The 19,147-nt window shown below is 32.8% G+C and overlaps 1 protein-coding gene across 5 annotated transcripts in view; it reads right to left on the minus strand.

Annotated features, from left to right (window-relative positions):
- Nucleotides 1-3,118: 3,118 nt before the first annotated feature.
- LOC118197865 (uncharacterized) overlaps nucleotides 3,119-19,147 on the minus strand; it is an 85,161-nt gene continuing 69,132 nt past the window's right edge. For 4 of the 5 annotated variants that reach the window (XM_035369422.2, XM_035369419.2, XM_035369421.2 and 1 more), the window contains one exon: nucleotides 3,119-6,769. In XM_035369422.2, the coding sequence (XP_035225313.2) occupies nucleotides 6,611-6,769 (159 nt within the window). In that variant the 3' untranslated portion in view covers nucleotides 3,119-6,610. Of the gene's footprint in view, nucleotides 6,770-6,867; nucleotides 7,503-19,147 lie in introns of those variants that run through there. The other variant, XM_035369423.2, reaches the window with a different exon arrangement.

Below are 19,147 nucleotides of genomic sequence, written 5' to 3' on the forward strand. Positions count from 1 at the left end.
TCTGGTAGCACGGGCATTAGGTTAAAGACACAAAACGTGGTCAATACTTTTGCAAGCTGAGAAAATCAGCACAAATTAAATATCTCAGCAGATAAAACTAAACAACTGTTTATATGTAGGCATGGAGCACGAAATAGGAACCCAACATCAAGCTAAATGGAGTTTCTATAAAAGAGGTCACTGACCTTAAATACCTAGGTATTATAATTAACAATAGGCTTTCCTGGGTACCTCACATTAAAGAGCTTAAGCAGAAAATAAATCAGCTTAGCAATTCCATGGTTAGAACAAAAGGGCACTAATTGGGACACTCCAATCACTATGCTCAAAAGCTGGTACAGAACAATCTCAGAAAAGATCATATTATATGAGGCTGCCATATGGGGAAGGAAGCTTACCGCCCATATGAGGAGGCAGCTTCTCACCGTCCAAAGAATGCAACTTTTGATAATATGCAAAGGTTACAGAACATCCCCAACTGCAGCATTGCAAGTGCTGGCGGGTATCCCTCCATTGGACCTTCTAGTGGAGAGAGAATCATTATTAGTGAGGACATTGCGCCTGGAAAATAATGTCTCTCTGTGGCAAAAGACATTCTACCACACAGACCATGAGAAGCGCAAGCCAATCATGCTTGGACACCCTGCAGATACAGATTTATCATACACAATACACTCCACCAAATGAGAAAGCATTAGCTATATATACAGATGGCTCAAAGACGAAGAAGGGCATAAGCTGCACCTACTGTGTACTCCAAGAAGGAGAAGTGGTTAAAATTTGGGAAAGATGACTGGCAGACAAAAATACCATCTTTAAAGCAAAGCTTCTTGCATTAAAAGCAGCCATCAAGTTGGCAAAATATCAATTAGAAATAAAGGTCAATATATATAGCGACTCAGCTTCAAGTTTGGAGTCCATCCGAGGGCATAAGACGGGGTCATTTGGTGCAAGATATTCAGAAAATTCTTCAAATTATCTCACAAGATGACAGACCTATCTTGATCTGGGTTCCAGCTCATGTAGGTATTACTAGCAACGAAGCGGCGGACATGCTTACAAAATCTGACGCCAATTACTTCAGTAGACTTAAAAATGCAGTAAGTGTGCTGCAGTCCTATTGATAGGAAAGCACAGGGAGGAGAACCTTCAAGTTCTTTCCACATGCTCAATTAATACATACAGCAAAGCAAACACTCAATTCTACACTGGCCATGGTCCCTTCCCACATTATCTTAAGAGATTTGGCAAACGAGCATCAGAATTGTATGATTGGTTTGGTTTATTAGATTATGGCAAAGCACTCGAGGGCTATCTGTCTTAAGGGAGGGATGCCTTTGTGGAGGACTTTTTAAGGGAACTGGCTCGTATATACGTTACTCATGGGCAAAACCACGAAAACACCCATGCAGCCAGCCCGTTTGTGGGATTCGAACCTCGGACCGAATTACCAGTGTTCAGCGACGTTACTGCTCGGCCGCTGGTGGGCCCCAGAATTGTACACATGTAGTGCGATAGGTGATGCAGATCACTACCTCTTCAACTGCCTACAAACCGGTAAACTGCATTTAAAAATGCCAAGCAGTGAATACTAGCCGCAATGGGCGGAAAATACCCTTGGCAACAAGCAGACGAAAACTAAGATAGAGGAGGTGATGAGGCTATGCTCAGCAAGGTACTAAGAGAGTCTCTTCCTCCCTTGAGAATTGTATCTTCGCAGCATAATTTTAATAGCAAATCAAAATACTATAACAACTGAAAATCAACACTAGAAAAATAGCTCACCCGTAGAATAGTAACAGGATTGTAAGAGCAAAAACTATTGTAATGTAAGCATATTACTATCAATTTTGTATGTACTTGATAAAAATAAAATTGTAAAGCAGTTAAAAATGACATTGAAAATCCAGTCAATGTGTAAATGAATTACAAGTTTACTTTGATTATCTCAGTAAAAGTATTGCAAATATGAATTCAGATATTGTTTAAATGTGCACATAACTGTCATGATTTTATGTAACTATCATATGTAACTTGTACAAGACAAAGTTTGTAATTAACATATCTATGCTTATACACAGGCCTTGTACGTCCATGTAACATTTATATTTATATTTTTATACGGAAGAAATAATCTCTTCTGCCAGGATGGCTATTAACACTGTAAGACTTTTACAACAAAGTCAGGTCAGTGGTTATCTCAGGTGGCGCTCAGAATCTCTTACTGAAGATGATGACTACATGCTGCCTTGGAGAACTATGGTTTTGGTTTATTTAATTATGGCAAAGCACACTAGGGCTATCTGCCTAAGGGAGGGATGCCTTCATGGAGGACTTTTTAAGGGAAACTGACTCGTATACATGTTATACATAGGGAAAACCACAAAAACGCCCATGCATCCAGCCCGTTTGCGGGATTCGAACTACCAGTGTTCAGCGACTTTAACGCTTGGCTGCTGGTAGGCCTGGAGAACTATGGATGCAACATACAAACTACATGTTATACCACAAGGTGAAAATTAACTTCAGCATCCCTTCAGGACAGTTGGAGTTGCATTGTAGTGAAAATACTGGCTGATCATCAAGCAAACTTAATCCATTCACTATGTATGATATTTAAGAGTGTACAAGCGGTCACCAGAATTGAGCCCACACAGCATTCATTTTCCCCAGGGTGTACAGCTTATGCTTGTCACATCTAAGGTCACTAATGTATGAATCTGGAATTAGTCCACTTCGCTCCTGCTGTCTAATGGACCATCTCTTACAATGGCAATCTACTACTGTTACCTCAATATTCTTTTTAAGTGATATGTGATTTGGGACAAACTGAGGTTTGTGCATATAAAATGCATGTTGTCATACAAGGAAACAGTGAAGTTTGACCTTCTCAAATAATGTATAGATCTGATCACTGAAGCACCCAAAACCTATATTTAAATAACACTATTTTCTTTTAAGAAGTATATTTACTTTCTGCTCAGCTTATCTTTAAATAAGTCTCATCCACGTAATTCAACAGTGCAACACATAGAATTTTCATCTATATTTATTTTTGAGACTGAGCCATTTAATTTATGCATTCAATGTTTTCACAGGATGATAAAGTAAAACAGAATTCATACATCAAATTTTAATTATCATTCCTCAGACATTTAAAATTTGTTTTTAAACATATACAATTTTAGAGCACAGTAATCAAGTTAAATGCTGAACTAGCTCCCTCCTCCTTATCTTTTAATACAATAAACAATAATTTGCATACATGGCAAATTTATGTTATTAATCTGTATTCTAATAAAACTTAAAAATTAAATAAACGGTGATGAACTTAATATTTCAATTTGCTTTTTATTTGATACAACATTTTATTTTATTTACAGTCCTGCACAATGAAATTTACATGATTATTTAAAAAAGAGCTCAGTATACATCTGAAACTGCTGCTTGCAGGTAATTTAATTCACATTATGAATATTTATTACACATGAAGATAACAAGGCACATTGCACGCTCGGAATAAAACTTTCCCCCATAATGGAAGCTCTAATAGAGAAATACAGCTGTTTATCAGACTACCTAGTTTAATAATAATAATAATAATAATAATAATAAAAAACTCTGGGAGATAGTATACAATATTTAATTTATATTTATGTAAAAATGTTAATAATTTAATCTGCTATTTTTTTTAACTTAAAATGATCTCAGAACAATAAAGGAATTAATCCAAAACAAAAATTATAAAATTAATGATTATTCTTTAAATAATTAGCATATTTATCTATCTTCCTCTTTAAAAACCATTTGATAATTGGATTTATGGAATTTCCAAACACGATGAAAATAACAGTCATTATTCTCAAATAAATATCCAGAAGTATATTTCAAAAGGAGAACAAAAGAAATGGCATAGCCTTCAGCAGAACAAATTTTCAGATGTGGTAATATACAGTACTTAAAAGTGTGCACTACATTTAATATGAAACTGCTTACTATATGCAGGCTGACTGAAAAGTTTTCAGACTGTTCCTATTATTCAAAATTAGAAAAATCTATGGGAATTCTAGTTTTTTACTTTCCTTCTTTTTTAATTTAAGACCTCCTTGTCCAGTTACACTTTTCACTGTGTTTTATGAACAATTCAAAAACATGAAATAAATCTTCAGCACTGTAGGCATGGTGTATTTCACCTCCTCATCTGAAGAGATCCTCTTTTCATATAATTGCCTTTTCAGTGCTTAGAAAGATCAGAAATCACATATTATTAAGTTTAGGACAATGGTCTTTAATGGTATTCCATGCAACTTATCTAGGGGTTCAGCAAGTTAAAATCAAAAAGGAAAGCAAGAAGTTTGACATAATGTGAAATGTGAAGTCAAGCACCTGAAATAATTTGAATAACATAATTTTTTTTTACTGTCATAAATATCTAAAATAATATGAAAGATCTTTTTTGAAAGCATGATTCTGTGATAAATAAAACATGTTAAGAAACAACAAAAGCAAAATCAGTCATCAAACACATAGGATCCACACAATCCTCTAACTATAAAAAAATGTAGAGAATTTTGGGGATCGATTCACATTATTTTTTTTGTGAGTAGCAATCGTTTTTGTGAGCAGCAGTAGTTTGACATTCTCATCAGCTGAACATGTACTTCTACCAAACTAGATCAGTAATGCAAGTCTGCATTACAAGTTCTAAATATAATTCTATGATTCTGTTTTCTAAGCTTCACAACATATGACAGAAGTATTCTATTACTTGTTCAAACCATGAGGTCATGTTTTTCTTCAATAAATGCTGCATTGAAAATGCTCATTGTTTATTATTACCATATTTAACCATGTATTTATCACATCTGCTATGTGCCAAGAAAGGTTATATTGAACACTTTGGTAAAAATTTAATGCAACCAGAATTATCTTTCATTTTATAACACAGATTTATATTTTCTCCCTCTTAAGTGAATACAGCATTTTGAGATTGGATCAAGACTTCAGAGATACCCTGTTACTTCTATAAATAGTTATAACTGTTGGCCCATTGGGTTGACATATATTACCTACGAGGATAATCTGACAGAATGTGCTTTGTCAATTACCTGTGTATTACTGCCTTGAAATACTCAACCATGGCTGAATATTTCAGCACCATATGCAAAGTGAAGCATTTCAAGTGTTCTGTTAGCAATCTCTTCTAATTCAACACAAAATTTATTCACAGCTCTTCTACATTTTCACAAAATTTACAAGCTATTTTAACTTGCTGTGACTAGACATTCAAAGGCCACAAAATCTAGTTGCAGATTCAAACTCATCAATGTACTAATATTCTGGATTGCCAGGTCTAATATTAAAAAAAATAAACAGAAGCAGCCCTAAAACTTCTCAGTCAGCTCTTGTATGTATTTGAAGAAAAAGCTATTCACAAATAATGCAACTACAAAAGTATTTTTTATACTGTTATTAAAATTTTACCTATTATTGCAACCATTCTTTCTTTATTAAAGCTAGTCCAAAATTAAATTATTCAAGTAAAGTTATTTGTGACAATATTACGAATACATATAAGAAAATCTTGCCTACATAATGGACGTTAGATACTCACATGTGATCATTGTCAAATCGTCAAAATAATAAAACTATCTTCACAGACATCCTTTTACTTTACATATATGTTATAGATAAATATAATGAATTAGTTACTTTTTAAAATATATTGTTACATACAATATTTCTTAGATATATACCTTAACTTCAGCCAATGACGTCTTACACAGGCAAATATAAATGATTAGATGATATACATAAAAACCACGCATATAGAGGTCGGTTTTTTTGAAAGATCATAAATTTAACTGAATTAAGATTATGAAAAAAATGAACCATATGTACAAAGAAATGATGTAAATAAAAACAAATGTGTATGAACAGAACATTATCTGTTTAGTAGTCTACCATTTCTTTTAATCAGGCATTTACAAAAACACAATGTACAATGATTAACTTTTTATCAAAAATATATACAATACAAATGGTCTTCTTATGATTATAAATGAATGTTGCATGTAATATTCTCCTTTCCCAATAATTACTGAGGTAACAGCACAGAAAACTTCTGAATTCAAAATTAGCATTAATATAGAAGGAAAAAAAAATACTCAAATGAGTTTAAGAAATATATTTATGTTCCTAAATTTAGGTTATTATACATAGAAAGTGAATTTCTACAGAAGTCAAACCAATCCCCAGAAAGCCTGCATAACTGAAACAAAAACTGCATCAGCATAATCATTCTTGGAATATTCATAACATTTCTTCATTTAATAAATAGGAAAATATATTTCATTTATGTGATTAAACTTTATACAATGCTCTATATAAAGCGTAATTTTATTTTAAAAGTTCATCCTCTTCTAGATTTTAAAAATGCAAATTTAATTCTAGACAGTAATTTTTTGAAACTGTCACAATATTCAAGTTTCTTGAATAGATTTCAGAGGAAAAGTATAAAAATTATAGAAAATTGGTAATTTAAAATAGTTTTACTGATTTGTATTCACATTAAGGTACACATACAGCAAAAAAGTGGGAAGAACGATTATCATTCGGCCAGAATTCCAGTACGTAATGCATTTTGCAGAGCATCCTGACAAGCAGCAGACAGCCACATACGAGGAAGCATCTGTACTTCTGTTTCAAGAACTTGACTTAATTCAAGATGAAGACGCATTTTCACCAAAGCTTTCGTTGTCTCCAAGGCCTATACAATAAAAATTAAAGACCATAACATCTCAAAAATATTTACTAACTATAAATTACTCAATGTTAGCAACGAATTTTTATAGCAATTATGTTATGTTAGAAAATTATAATGCTGAAAGAAGGTATTTTCATGTAAATACAAATTAATACTTAAAACAACTTTTTATAGCTATCAAGCTACAAAATTAACACTACGTGTTATCAATATATTGCACATTTAAAAAATGACAAAATAATTTTAAAACCTATAAAGATTATATTTTATTTATCAATAGGGTACATACTCTTTTTTCATGCCAAAATACATCAAGAAATAGATACATGAATCACATACAAATTAATGGCAATCTTGTACCATTTATAAAGTAACTTATGCTTGTGATTCCTTGAACAGCAAGAATATACTCTTCAACTTGTTCTTAAGAATATGCACATACATTCAGTAACGTCCAAATTTTTTGATAAAATACTCAGGGTGGTGCTTTACTTCATTTACATGATTCCTGAACAAAGGCTGGATGCACTGACTCTTACTGTCATGGAAAAGGTGCATAATCATATGGAGATGCTATGACATGAGATGGAGTTAACATAGGGAATCCCACCAGATACCATAGGTCAATTACTCTATTTCTGAATTAGTTTGGAATATTCAGAATTGGATAAAGTAGTGGTTCTTAACCTATTTTGCCTCATGCATGCCTTTTATCATTCTCCCACTTCATTCAAAACTAAAAAAATACATAAATACATTTAGCTTCGATCATTCTTCATGTGTTTTATAAACAACAAAAATATGAAAATTTTGATAAAAATCAAAACATGACTAAAAATAGTTTTTTATATTTATAAACTAAAACTAAATACTTAACAGCTACATAAAAGGTTGACTGCAAGGTTCTTTAATATACTAAGGTTAGGCCAGAAACGGAAAAAGCGTGCCATTGGTTGCTGGTAGTGACGTCACCCGGGAGACAAGACGCATCGGCCGACGCGTCTGCTACATGATTTTTGTAATGGAAAAAATGTAAACTAAAGCAAAATGATCATTTTATATGTGGTAGATATACCTGAAAATACCGGGTATATACTTTCCGATTAAGTATTTTGTTAAAGAAAATGTTTATTTTATGCACAGAATTCGTACGAATGCTGAAAATAATTGTAAACATTAAATTCTTTTCGTAAAGGAAAGCATTAGAAAATGAAAAACGATATTTAAGTTAATTAAGGGAAATAAATATTGTAAAACAAGGTATTTTTCAATATTTTTCGTAGTATTGTTTGCACTAAATAAATCTTGTTGAACAGAACACATGATGGCATAACTGCTAAGACCATGGTAAAAACATAATCTAAAAGTATTATTCTATTTATTTTCATTGCTCATGCACTTTCCATGAGAAATATATGATCGTGATTTTCAGTTTAAATTACATATCTCAAGCAAAAATATATATAAAAAGATTTGACTTAACAAATTCATATTTAAATACCATAAAATTCTACAAATTTCTTAATATCCGTCATTATACTTTTAAATAGTATACTTATCACATTCTTTTTAAAGTGAAAAGTCACTTCATACTGATTCACTTCAGATTTTAGCAGAAGTGCGTATATTTTCAGTATAATCTAAAAGTACTCTTATAATCCCTTACACTCCCAAGATTTCTATATAACATTTATCCTGACGTGATTATTTGCTATAGTAAATAATCTTCGATATTGGTATCCTATTCTTCCTTTCATACATTAAAAATGGAACAATTAAAATACATTTTCTTACACATATAAGCACAATAATAATAATAATAAACTTGCCTTACATCTTAGTTTCGGCCCACCAGCGGCCGAGCGGTAAAGTCGCTGAACACTGGGTAGTTCGGTTCGAATCCCGCGAACGGGCTGGCTGCATGGGTGTTTTCATGGTTTTCCTCATGCGTAACGTGTATACGAGCCAGTTTCCCTGAGAAAGTCCTCCACGAAGGCATCACACCTATTACGCAGATAGCCCTAGTGTGCTTTGCCATAATTAAATACACCACCACATCTTAATTTCAATTCAGTCTGTACACAAATTCAATATTTTTAATCACTAATGTATTTTTATTAGATTGTTTCTTAAAATACTTTTGTTATACTCGAAATATGTGTTCAATATTGAATTATTTTTCTTTCTCTTATAATTAAAAACAAGTTATATTGAATCAAAATTAAAACATATGCAGCAGTTAAATAACACTGAGCAGAATATCTTACTTTCTCTTTCGCTATTTGTATTCTAGCATTATACACAGATTTGTTTTCCTTTAGGTTCAAGCATGTGTAAGTTATATCAATTAAATTACATCACACATACCTGTATGCATCAGTTAAATAACACTGAAGGAAATATGTCACTCACTCATTCGATGTTTGCAGCATAGTGTGGTCGAGAAATTGTCCTTTCCTCACGGTGAGGCATGTATCAGTTTACTTAGTTCGCAAAGCTTAACCCAGACGCTGCTTCAATACATAGAGTTACGTTTGGGATGTAAAGAAAGTAACCAAAACATGTGAATGAAGTTGGATACGCAAATTTATTAACTAATCATTTAGGTACTCAGTATTGGTAAACATGACACTGAGTTTAAATATCTCACTACGATGTAAGTCTCATACACAAAATGAAGATTATGATAAAAAATGATTTAAAATGAGAAATTTTTCAATTTAAATGTAAAATAGCAGTAAAATGAAAAATAAATGTAAAATTACATCACAGTTATGTATGAAAACTACATAAATTCATTAAAAAAATAGTTATTTTATCTGATTGTAAAAAGTGTTTTCCGACAAAAAACGTATTAACGTGTATAATTCTGACACAACGCTATAGCACAATTTGCCACTTCTGCTTAGGTATAATAGCAAATTAACAACACAAATCAAATCAAACTGTTGATGCAACGAAAGTAAATAAACGCCAAGAACTAACGCTGTCACCCACATGATGTCATGCGTATGTGGCATAACTTTCTCCCTGCACTGCGCATAGCTCTTGGGCCCCCCCTGGGTTGACTGTATTCTCTTTACAAAACCATGAAATCCCCTCTCCCAAGTTTAGAACCCCTGAAATAAAACAAACTAATTATCTTTCTGGATCAATCTCAATTTGAATCAAATGTACTTTAAGGAATTATTTAGCCTTTAAAGATAATTAGTAATCCTTGCCAATTCCATTACATGGAACTCCAAATCATACAGGAAAATCCGTCATGAGCAATAGCGGGTTTAACAAGGGCTTCACCTGCTAATCTCTAGATGTACACTGCGAAAATAAAAGGGGGGCACAAGTCTGTATCTCTCGTTCTACTGGGCCGAGTGACAAAATTCAAATTGTGTTTTCCATGTCTCGAAAGTGCAGCTTAGGATATATATTAGAAATATATATAGTATTGTTCTAACATGGATATTTTGACAAAAAATCAGACTTTTTTTGAAATAACATACCAATTCTTTTTCCATATTTCGATTCTACGACTCAAATTAAGCCAAACTACCAAGTTTTGTAAAAATCGCACGAGTAGTTTTTAAAAAATTAGCTCCTCAATGTTAATTGAGTTTAGTATATATTTATTAATCTCTCTTTTTCTATTTAACTTATATGATTCTTCCTTTCACATTTCGAAATTTAGGTTCATTCCAAATAAAATTCACCCATTCTTTATGATTTATTTTTAAAATTTATATGTTTAAATAATTTTTATGAATTTTTCAAAAAATTTTGAATTATAATCTATAAAATTTTAAAATATCTAAGCGTACCTGGGAAAAATGAGTTTTTTATTCAAAATTTCAGAAGATATACGTGAATTTATATATTGGCGCGTTTCAAAATTTGGCATATTTGTTAAAAGCGATAAAACATGAAATGTGGTTTAGACACTTTGCTAAATTTATTTGGAAGTAGAAATGGTATGACCTTTTTTTCCGCTCATGCACAATGTAAAAAGGTAGGAATGAAGTGCCTTTTTTTCCCCTCCGGCATAATGGAAGGAAAAGGAAAATTGGTTGCCATATATTAAGAAGTTTGCCAAGTGAATTATACTTAACTCAAACTGAAAAAATTCCGCCAACATAAATTTTTGAATTTCTCCGTAAATTTCACACCAAATTTTACAAAATTTAATATCTAGGCATAATTTGAGTTGTAGAATCAAAATTTGGAAAAAAAAAAAAAAAAAAAAAAAGGTATGTTATTTCAGAAAAAGTCCGATTTTGTGTCAAAATACTTAAATTAGAACAATGATACATATAAATCTAATACATATCCTAAGTCGTGCTTTCGAGACATGAAAAACGCAAGCTGAATTTTGTCAATCAGTCCAATAGAATGGGAGATATAGAACAGTCCCCCCTTTTTTTCTGTGAAGAATACATATAATTAGAAATCGAAAAGACGGTGAAACATGACATATCAAAGTATATCACATGTTTACTTGACCCAGAGCCCATTTTCATTTTTGTCTTTACTTAAATATGTTGTTTGTTGCTTCAAGGATTCATCTTACATTTGGCCATGAATAGTGTCCCAATCAAATACCCTTCCCTGATGCAGGTAGCTTCATAATTTCAGGAAATTTTGCAACAATTGCAGATTTACAATGTTTCATTTTAGCTAAGTAAAATTCGACAAACGTTTTTAATTTGCATTCCAATTTAGGCTTTTGAATAAAACTGCTTCCGTTTACAGCTATTTTGTCAATATTTGCACACTGAGATCAAGAACACAACAGATTTCTATACATGCATCAGCTTGATAACTTTGTCCATGGAAAGACTCACTGCACAGCCAATAACAATCAACTCTTTTTTAAAGTCCAGCGTATCAAGTAATTAGAAAAAACGAGGTCTGAGGGTAAAAGGAATGCACTGCAGTTGCTGGCAGCTTTGTACAATTAATGATGTTTAAATTTATTCTAAGACCTCTAGATGCACCAAGATTTTTAATTTCTTTGGTTTAAAAGCCTTAATCTCCATGCAATTACACCACATATATAAATGTTCAAGATTACATCTTAATATTTAAAAACAAATATGTACAACTTAAAATGTGCCTAAACTACTATTGGAAAAATTTCCCTAGATGGTACAGTGGTTAGCGGAGGCTAACTGCTAGGCTGAAACAAAAGTTAAGGATTTGATTCCCATGAAAGGCCTTGTTGTTATATACATGTTTTCTTCTCCTCCTCCTTGTGGATATGAAATTGATCTTATCTCTGTGGCACACCCAAGACAACATTATTTGTTATGAAACAAGTAAAATACCAGTGGATTAAACCATTCTTATGAAATGCTTTTGAACAAGTGTCTGGCTATTCAAAGGGAAAAAATATAGTGAACAAAGAAGAACCTAGGTACAAAGTGGCAGGAACATTTTAAAATTATACAGAAATGACTACTTTGTCATGTCTTTTTGGAAACTTTGAATTTTCGGATTATAGCCGCCTTGGCTGTGTGACTAGTTAAGTGATAAATTCGCATTTTCAAATTCAGTTATATACAGTCAAAAGTCCTTAATCCGGACCTCAAAGCTACAAACTTTCTGCGCATGCGTCAAAGCATAATGCATTCACGCATGCGCAAATGTGTTTGTGCATGTATAACGGACGATATAAGCTAAGGTAAAATTATTTAATTATCTATTTCAGTTAATGTTGCAGATTGCGTTGTTCCTTAATCTTCGAATTGGATCTGGCTTATTATTTTTTGCAGACTGTTAGAGCAATTTTATAAAAGTAAGCTTGAACTTTCGATTATGTCAAATAGAATTTCCGATATATATTTACTAATATGTAAAGGATCTACAAAGCGAAAGTATGTTTCGATGTCCATCAAACAAAAAGTGGAATTGCTGCAAAAAATGGATAAAGGCATATCCCTTGTTTTTCTAACCATTCCGAAATCTGTTTATTGATTTCATGCTGCTCTGTGGGGGAGGAGGGGAAACGTCGCGGCGCGCAATGAACTGGAAGTTGATCTGTCAGCACTATCCTTATCTTCAGGGCACATGTTTTTATTTTATTCAGCTTATAATTCCTTACTAAATGCAGTATTTCATCTTGATGTATTCCATCTTTGATATGATTTAAATCAAATTCCTCATCATTATAAATATCACGAGTACACATCAAATAGTTTTCTGGTTGCAATTTTCTAATTTCGAATATTCGTAATGTATGCTTTACGCATGCGTGTGTTAAAAGAAATGTTTAATAAAGTAAACAAATAAATATTAAGCTTTTTTTTTTTGTAAATTTTTATACCCTTTAGATCATAATTGCTCTTTATTTCATAAATTACGGTTTCATATTTTTAATTTTATAATTTCTGCATGCCATTTTACCAGATTTAAGCTGATGATCTATAATCCGGAATCCCCGAAGTCCCGACGAGTCCGGATTAAAGACTTTTGACTGTATACAGAATTATCAAACACACTGGGGGAAAACCGACATGTAATTTTGTACCATGTGTAAAATAATACTGTGCCTGTAGGATTCCTTGATGACAAGAAAGTACTTTTTAAAGAATTTTAAGAATGTGACACACAAGCACAATAACATTCAAATTTGACAAATTTATGTAAAGTAATAATGCTTTCTCTCATTTACTGCTTCTTTAATGAAGAGGAGATGCAATTAAAAAAAATACCTAAGTGAATTAAAGATGGTCAGAAAAACACTATCTAATTTCAAATTTTGTTTTAATGTTATCCTCTTTAATTCGTTACAAACTGTTGAGTACATTCACATATATGAAACCTGCACAAAGTATGAAAAAATTAGAACAGAATGAAACTGTAAAAAATGATGCAAAGCATTACATACAAATTATTATAAATGCTAAGTGAACATGCATCCTTGAATTCACAGTATCCTTTGAATGGTTGTGTAAGGTACCTAAGCAAAGGCTGAAGAAGAAGCCGGCAAGTAGTATATCATAAGCAGGAAGCTAAAAACTGACCTACATGAATTAATAAGCCTTGTTGATGTCAAATGGGACCATGTTAACAAACTTGAGTTCCAAAGAGAACAAATTAGTGGACTGTGTGAAGGAAGATTTTATGAGACATTGCTGCCTTTCCACAAAATTATGATACAAACTAATGAGAGTGCACTTTGTTTCCATAATTTAACAGTGTTTGATGTGATTATGAGAATAAGCTTTCCTTTGAGGCATGATCCCTTGACTACTGTTTCAGGCTATCTCAGTACAGATAATATATTGCATATTGGGCCATACATTTTCATATGTCCCACTTTTAACACAAACAGTAATAGACTTATTAACAATCATACAGTATGCGAGTACTAGCTTCTATCAAACATTTTAGAGCATCATAGTGGACAAACTACAGGTACGACAGTTAGACAAAAGCATAAGTTGTTCCTAGGCTATCCTTGCTATTGCAAATTACATGGATTTTCAACAATCACTGTGTCAGAGAAGTCATAAAAGTCTGTAAGAAAATAGTGCCAAAATTGTACTACTGACAGAAGGAAAAGTCATATCCTTCCACCAACATATTTTTTGGCACTATTCTTACAAGATAATACAGTAGAAGTCCAGAAATCTGCAAAGCTTGCATCCAGAGGTTATGAGGATTTTAAGATTTTGCAGATTTCAGGACAGAAAAGATAAATCATAATATTCAGACTAAAAGTGCAAAATAAATAAGGTGTATTAGATACATTCAATTAAATTATTGTATACATTATTACAACAATTTATTATATGCATTAAATTATTTTTACATATATAAATTGATTATATTATATTATTCATCTACATTAGGCTCCTCTATTTTTAAATCAGCATGAATATGCTTCCCCTTTTTTCTCAAAAGCAATCCTGAAATTGGTACCCCATCACTCCGTCGCTGCTGGAACTACTCGTACAGGACAGCATTGAGGTTTGCCAATTTCGCCTCATGTAAAGATTTCTGTTTTGGATTCCAGCGTTAGAATCACTGTTGCTGTAAAATTTTAACAGCTTTTCTTTATATCATACACAGTTCGTGTCACAATTCCATACGATTCTGCTATAAACCGAGGAGTAGCACCTACTTCATCTTTTGCAGAATTTCCACTTTTTGCATTACCGTCAATGCAATGTGTTTACGTTTTCCGACGTTGCAAGCAGTAAAATCATGAGTGCGTTTCTTATGTGTCATTATATTAAAAAGCGCTGAAATTGAAAATATTTTTAAATATCCGGATAATAATAAAAACAGCAGCACTAAACAATCTTGTGAAATAACAAAGCTAAGAAAGTACAACAATGTGAATCGTGAACTTGAAAGAAGAGTTGAGTGAATCGTCTGCATTTTTACCTCGATGTAGATTGGAGGGGAAAAAACTCTTATCATGATGTCAATAGTTTGGTATTTCCTTTATGACTCATTATTATTCAATAATTATGACATCATTATCCAGTAAGTATTTTTTCTTTGATATTTCGTACTCCATGTTGCAGTTTCCAGAAACTAAATGTTTATATTTTGAGAGGCAACGCAGACTTCAAGAGTTGGCAGATTTTCTGTATTTCACTGTATTCAATATATGTTGTCTAGAATATTCGAGCTTTCTTTGCAGGAGAAGAAACTGCCTCTTTTCTACACAACCAATTTGGCAGATAATAATGACTAACTATGTATGGGATATGGTCACTTGGATACTGGCATGTTGCTTTCCAGGAATCAGTACAAATTAATTGTACACTTAGATCAAAGAATTATGGCAAGCATTACGATACAAACATATCCAAAACTTCTCTAAATAGATGCCATGACACATAAAAACTCATACTTCTGCTTGAGATGGCTTCACCAAATAGAGATTTTTCTGCCTTTGACATGGTTGTATTGGTCTGAAATTCTAGCTATTTATTAGCAACACCCAAGAAACATGTGGCATAAATTTCTTACTAATCAGAATGCTTCTTTTGCAGGCCTGCAATTTCAACAATCAGAAATGTATAAACAGAGTTTATGGATCAGTAGAATATTCAACTAGAGACCAATATTCACAAAATAGTTTGTTTCATTAGAGATGAAATTATGGAATTTACTTTAAATACAGATATTTTGTTATATTTCTCCCATTCAACTCAAGTTTCAGGGCTGAATTTCTAACAAGTCTAAATATAAAAAAAACATTTATTAACTATTTAACGTTTTACATGTTTTCCTTTTGGTGTTACATATTATATGGTACATTCATAAAGATTCTGACTGCTTCAAATGACTATTGCCATCATACTTTCTGAACTTCTCTTAAAATGACAAGTCACGTCCAGTAATAGAAACAGTTTTTTTGGATGTACACTTCTTTTTGTAATACATTGCATTATAAATAAATAATAAAAATAAAAACCTTCTTTCTAGTTAGTCATTAAATTCATAATGGCAGATACTGGTTGTATAAAACTGAATAAATAATTGAATTCAAATTAATTTCTGTAAATGGATTTCACTCCCCAAAATTCTAAAAACTCTACATATGGTGCCTGACTTCAATATGGAGGATGATAATTTATTACCATCTATATTTTTCAACTGATTCTTCTCCCTTCCAGTAGACTTTCAGATTATGGAGAGTATAATGAATTTTCGCCTTTCATACCATGTACTTCTGTGATGGGTGTGGTAGAACATCTGTCTAGCAGTTGTAAGACCCAGAGTTTGAATCTTGGTGAGCATATTTTCAAGCTTCCTGCTTCAAAAAGACCTAAGCTATATATGTAGCGTATTCGGAAACTAAGTACCGTTTCATTCTAGCGCCGTCGCAGCGCTGTGGTAGGCGTCCCACACATGTGCACTAGTCTTTCTTGTTCACTGACTTTCAATTGTCGCCATTTTGGTTGCTCTATGTTGTGTTTTCAGTTTGCTGTGCACATTCAAAATGTTTAAGACAATTAGTTCTCCCGCTGACTGTGAGATTCGTGCCGTGATTAAATTTTTGAACGCGAGGAATGTTAAACCGGCCGAAATTTATCGTCAAGTGACAGAAGTTTACGGTGAATACGCGATAAGTGATGGAATGGTGAGAAAGTGGGTAAGAATTTTTAATGCAGGTCGAACAAATGTCCACGCCGAGGCTCGGAGTGGTCGGCCTTCTGTTGTCACCGATAATTTGGTAAGGAAAGTTGATGAAGCAATTCATGAGAACAGCCGCTTCACAATGACAACTCTTTCAGAGGCATTTCCACAAATTTCACGTACTGTTTTGTTCGAAATTGTGTCTGACCGCTTGAATTATCGCAAACTGTGTTCCCGATGGGTTCCAAAAATGCTCACTGATGTTCACAAAACAAAGCGACTTGGTAGTTCCCTGACATTTCTCATGCAGCACAGTGATGAGGGAGAAAACTTTTTAAACCAAATTGTGACAGGTGATGAAACTTGGGTGTGTCATTTCACACCAGAATCGAAACAACAATTGATGGAGTGGAGACACACTCATTCTCCGAAAAAACAAAAGTTCAAAGTGACAATGTCATCACAAAAAATCATGTGCACTGTCTTCTGGGATAGGAAAGGCATTTTGCTTACTGAATTTCTTCCCAGAGGTGAAACCATTAATGCAGCATGATATTGTGAGACTTTAACAAAACTAAGGTGTGCCATTCAAAACAAACAAAGAGGAATGCTCAGTAAAGGAATTGTGTTGCTCCATGACAATGCTCGGCCCCATACTGCTGGTGTCACTCAATCGTTAATTCGACAGTTTCATTGGGAGCAGTTCGATCACCCGCCGTACAGCCCGGACTTGCACCGTGCGACTATCACTTGTTCCTGCACATGAAGCGCGAGCATGGTGGCAAGCGCTTTGGATTTGATGATGACACGAAAAATGCTGTGGAGTCGTGGTTATCGAAACTGGCGGGAAGTTTCTTTGATGATGGTATACAAAAACTGGTCACCTGCTATGACAAGCGTTTGATCATTGGCAGAAACTATGTTGAAAAATAGTTTAAGACATGCATTTTCATGTAAAAATAAAATTGGATTCGAAAAAATTGTTTTACTATTTTTTTTTTTTTCAAAACGGTACTTAGTTTCTGAATACACATCATGTTAGAGTTTCAACAGAGTTTGTTGAAAAAATTCAGTCCTAAAATCAACACATTAATCAATATACAAAGTGTATGAGAAAGAACAAATGAAAAAAGATAAGCACATATCTGGAATTAACATTTTTATCATGTTGTGGCTTACACAGCTGGAAAGAATTCAAAAAGTTTTATACCTTTAGCTGAGCACCATTTGTAGCTTGCATAATGTTGAGGTGATAACTCTGTCTCATTTCACGCATTTGAAAGCAACACTGGTGTGACCTAGTACTATCATTTCCATAATTTGGGCATGCAAATGTAAAGAAATCAAGTCTGCTCTGCACCGATTTCATTAAATAATACTATTTTATACGTCCTTTTTCCAGCTCTATAAACCACAATACAATAACATACTAACTTTGGATATGCATAGTATTCTTTACATCACTTTTTTCCCAAACACTCAGCATACAATATTAACCCTATAAATCTGTAATAATAACAGAAAAAGTTTATCTGTGTGCGTGTTGTGTTCCAGTTATGCACAGGAAGGAAGCAAAGCTCAGGATATCTTACTTCAGGGAAGTTTATGGTTACCTTGAAATAATTTTCATAGATTCAATGTATACTTCTTTTAACCCTCTAAGTGCCATGACCGACTTTATCCGGTCATGAGATTTTTTTGTGACTTGTTATATACTAGCTTATAATTTAAGATATTTTGCTTTTTTACTTTCATTAATAATATAAATGCATTTTAATGACTGTAAGTTTACAGGGTTCGTACAGATTTCTGTACAAGGAAATTAAGTACTTTTAAGGACCATTAATGAAAAAAATTAAGGACCTATGAGCAAACGGGAACTGAATAAATTCAATTGAAGATATTATCTATGCCTGAATTTCACTTTTGTAATACCATCCTAAAAATAAAATAAATCCCTAAGTAGTACGCATTATTACTAAACATGAATTAATTAACATAATTGTTAATAAGTTTGAGAATAAAATAAACTATGCAATTTAACAAGTAGCATTAAATATTTTACACTTATGATAGTTGGTCATATTTGAATGTATATATTGATTTCCTTCTCTTTTAAGCATCTTTTCTAACAATTAGAGATTTGTCTCAATATGCAAACCAATGCTCTCACTAGTTTCTGAATGCTTCATCTCCTAACTTATCAACCTCTCCATAATGTACCTATGAGGGTTTAATTGATCTGGTAAAAGTTAAATAGTCCAAAACGCCCGACAGACGTGAAGCATA

The sequence above is a fragment of the Stegodyphus dumicola genome, chromosome 2 (assembly GCF_044657685.1).
Source record: "Stegodyphus dumicola isolate Sdum_Otavi_A_Nest chromosome 2, ASM4465768v1".
Lineage (NCBI taxonomy): Eukaryota > Metazoa > Arthropoda > Arachnida > Araneae > Eresidae > Stegodyphus > Stegodyphus dumicola.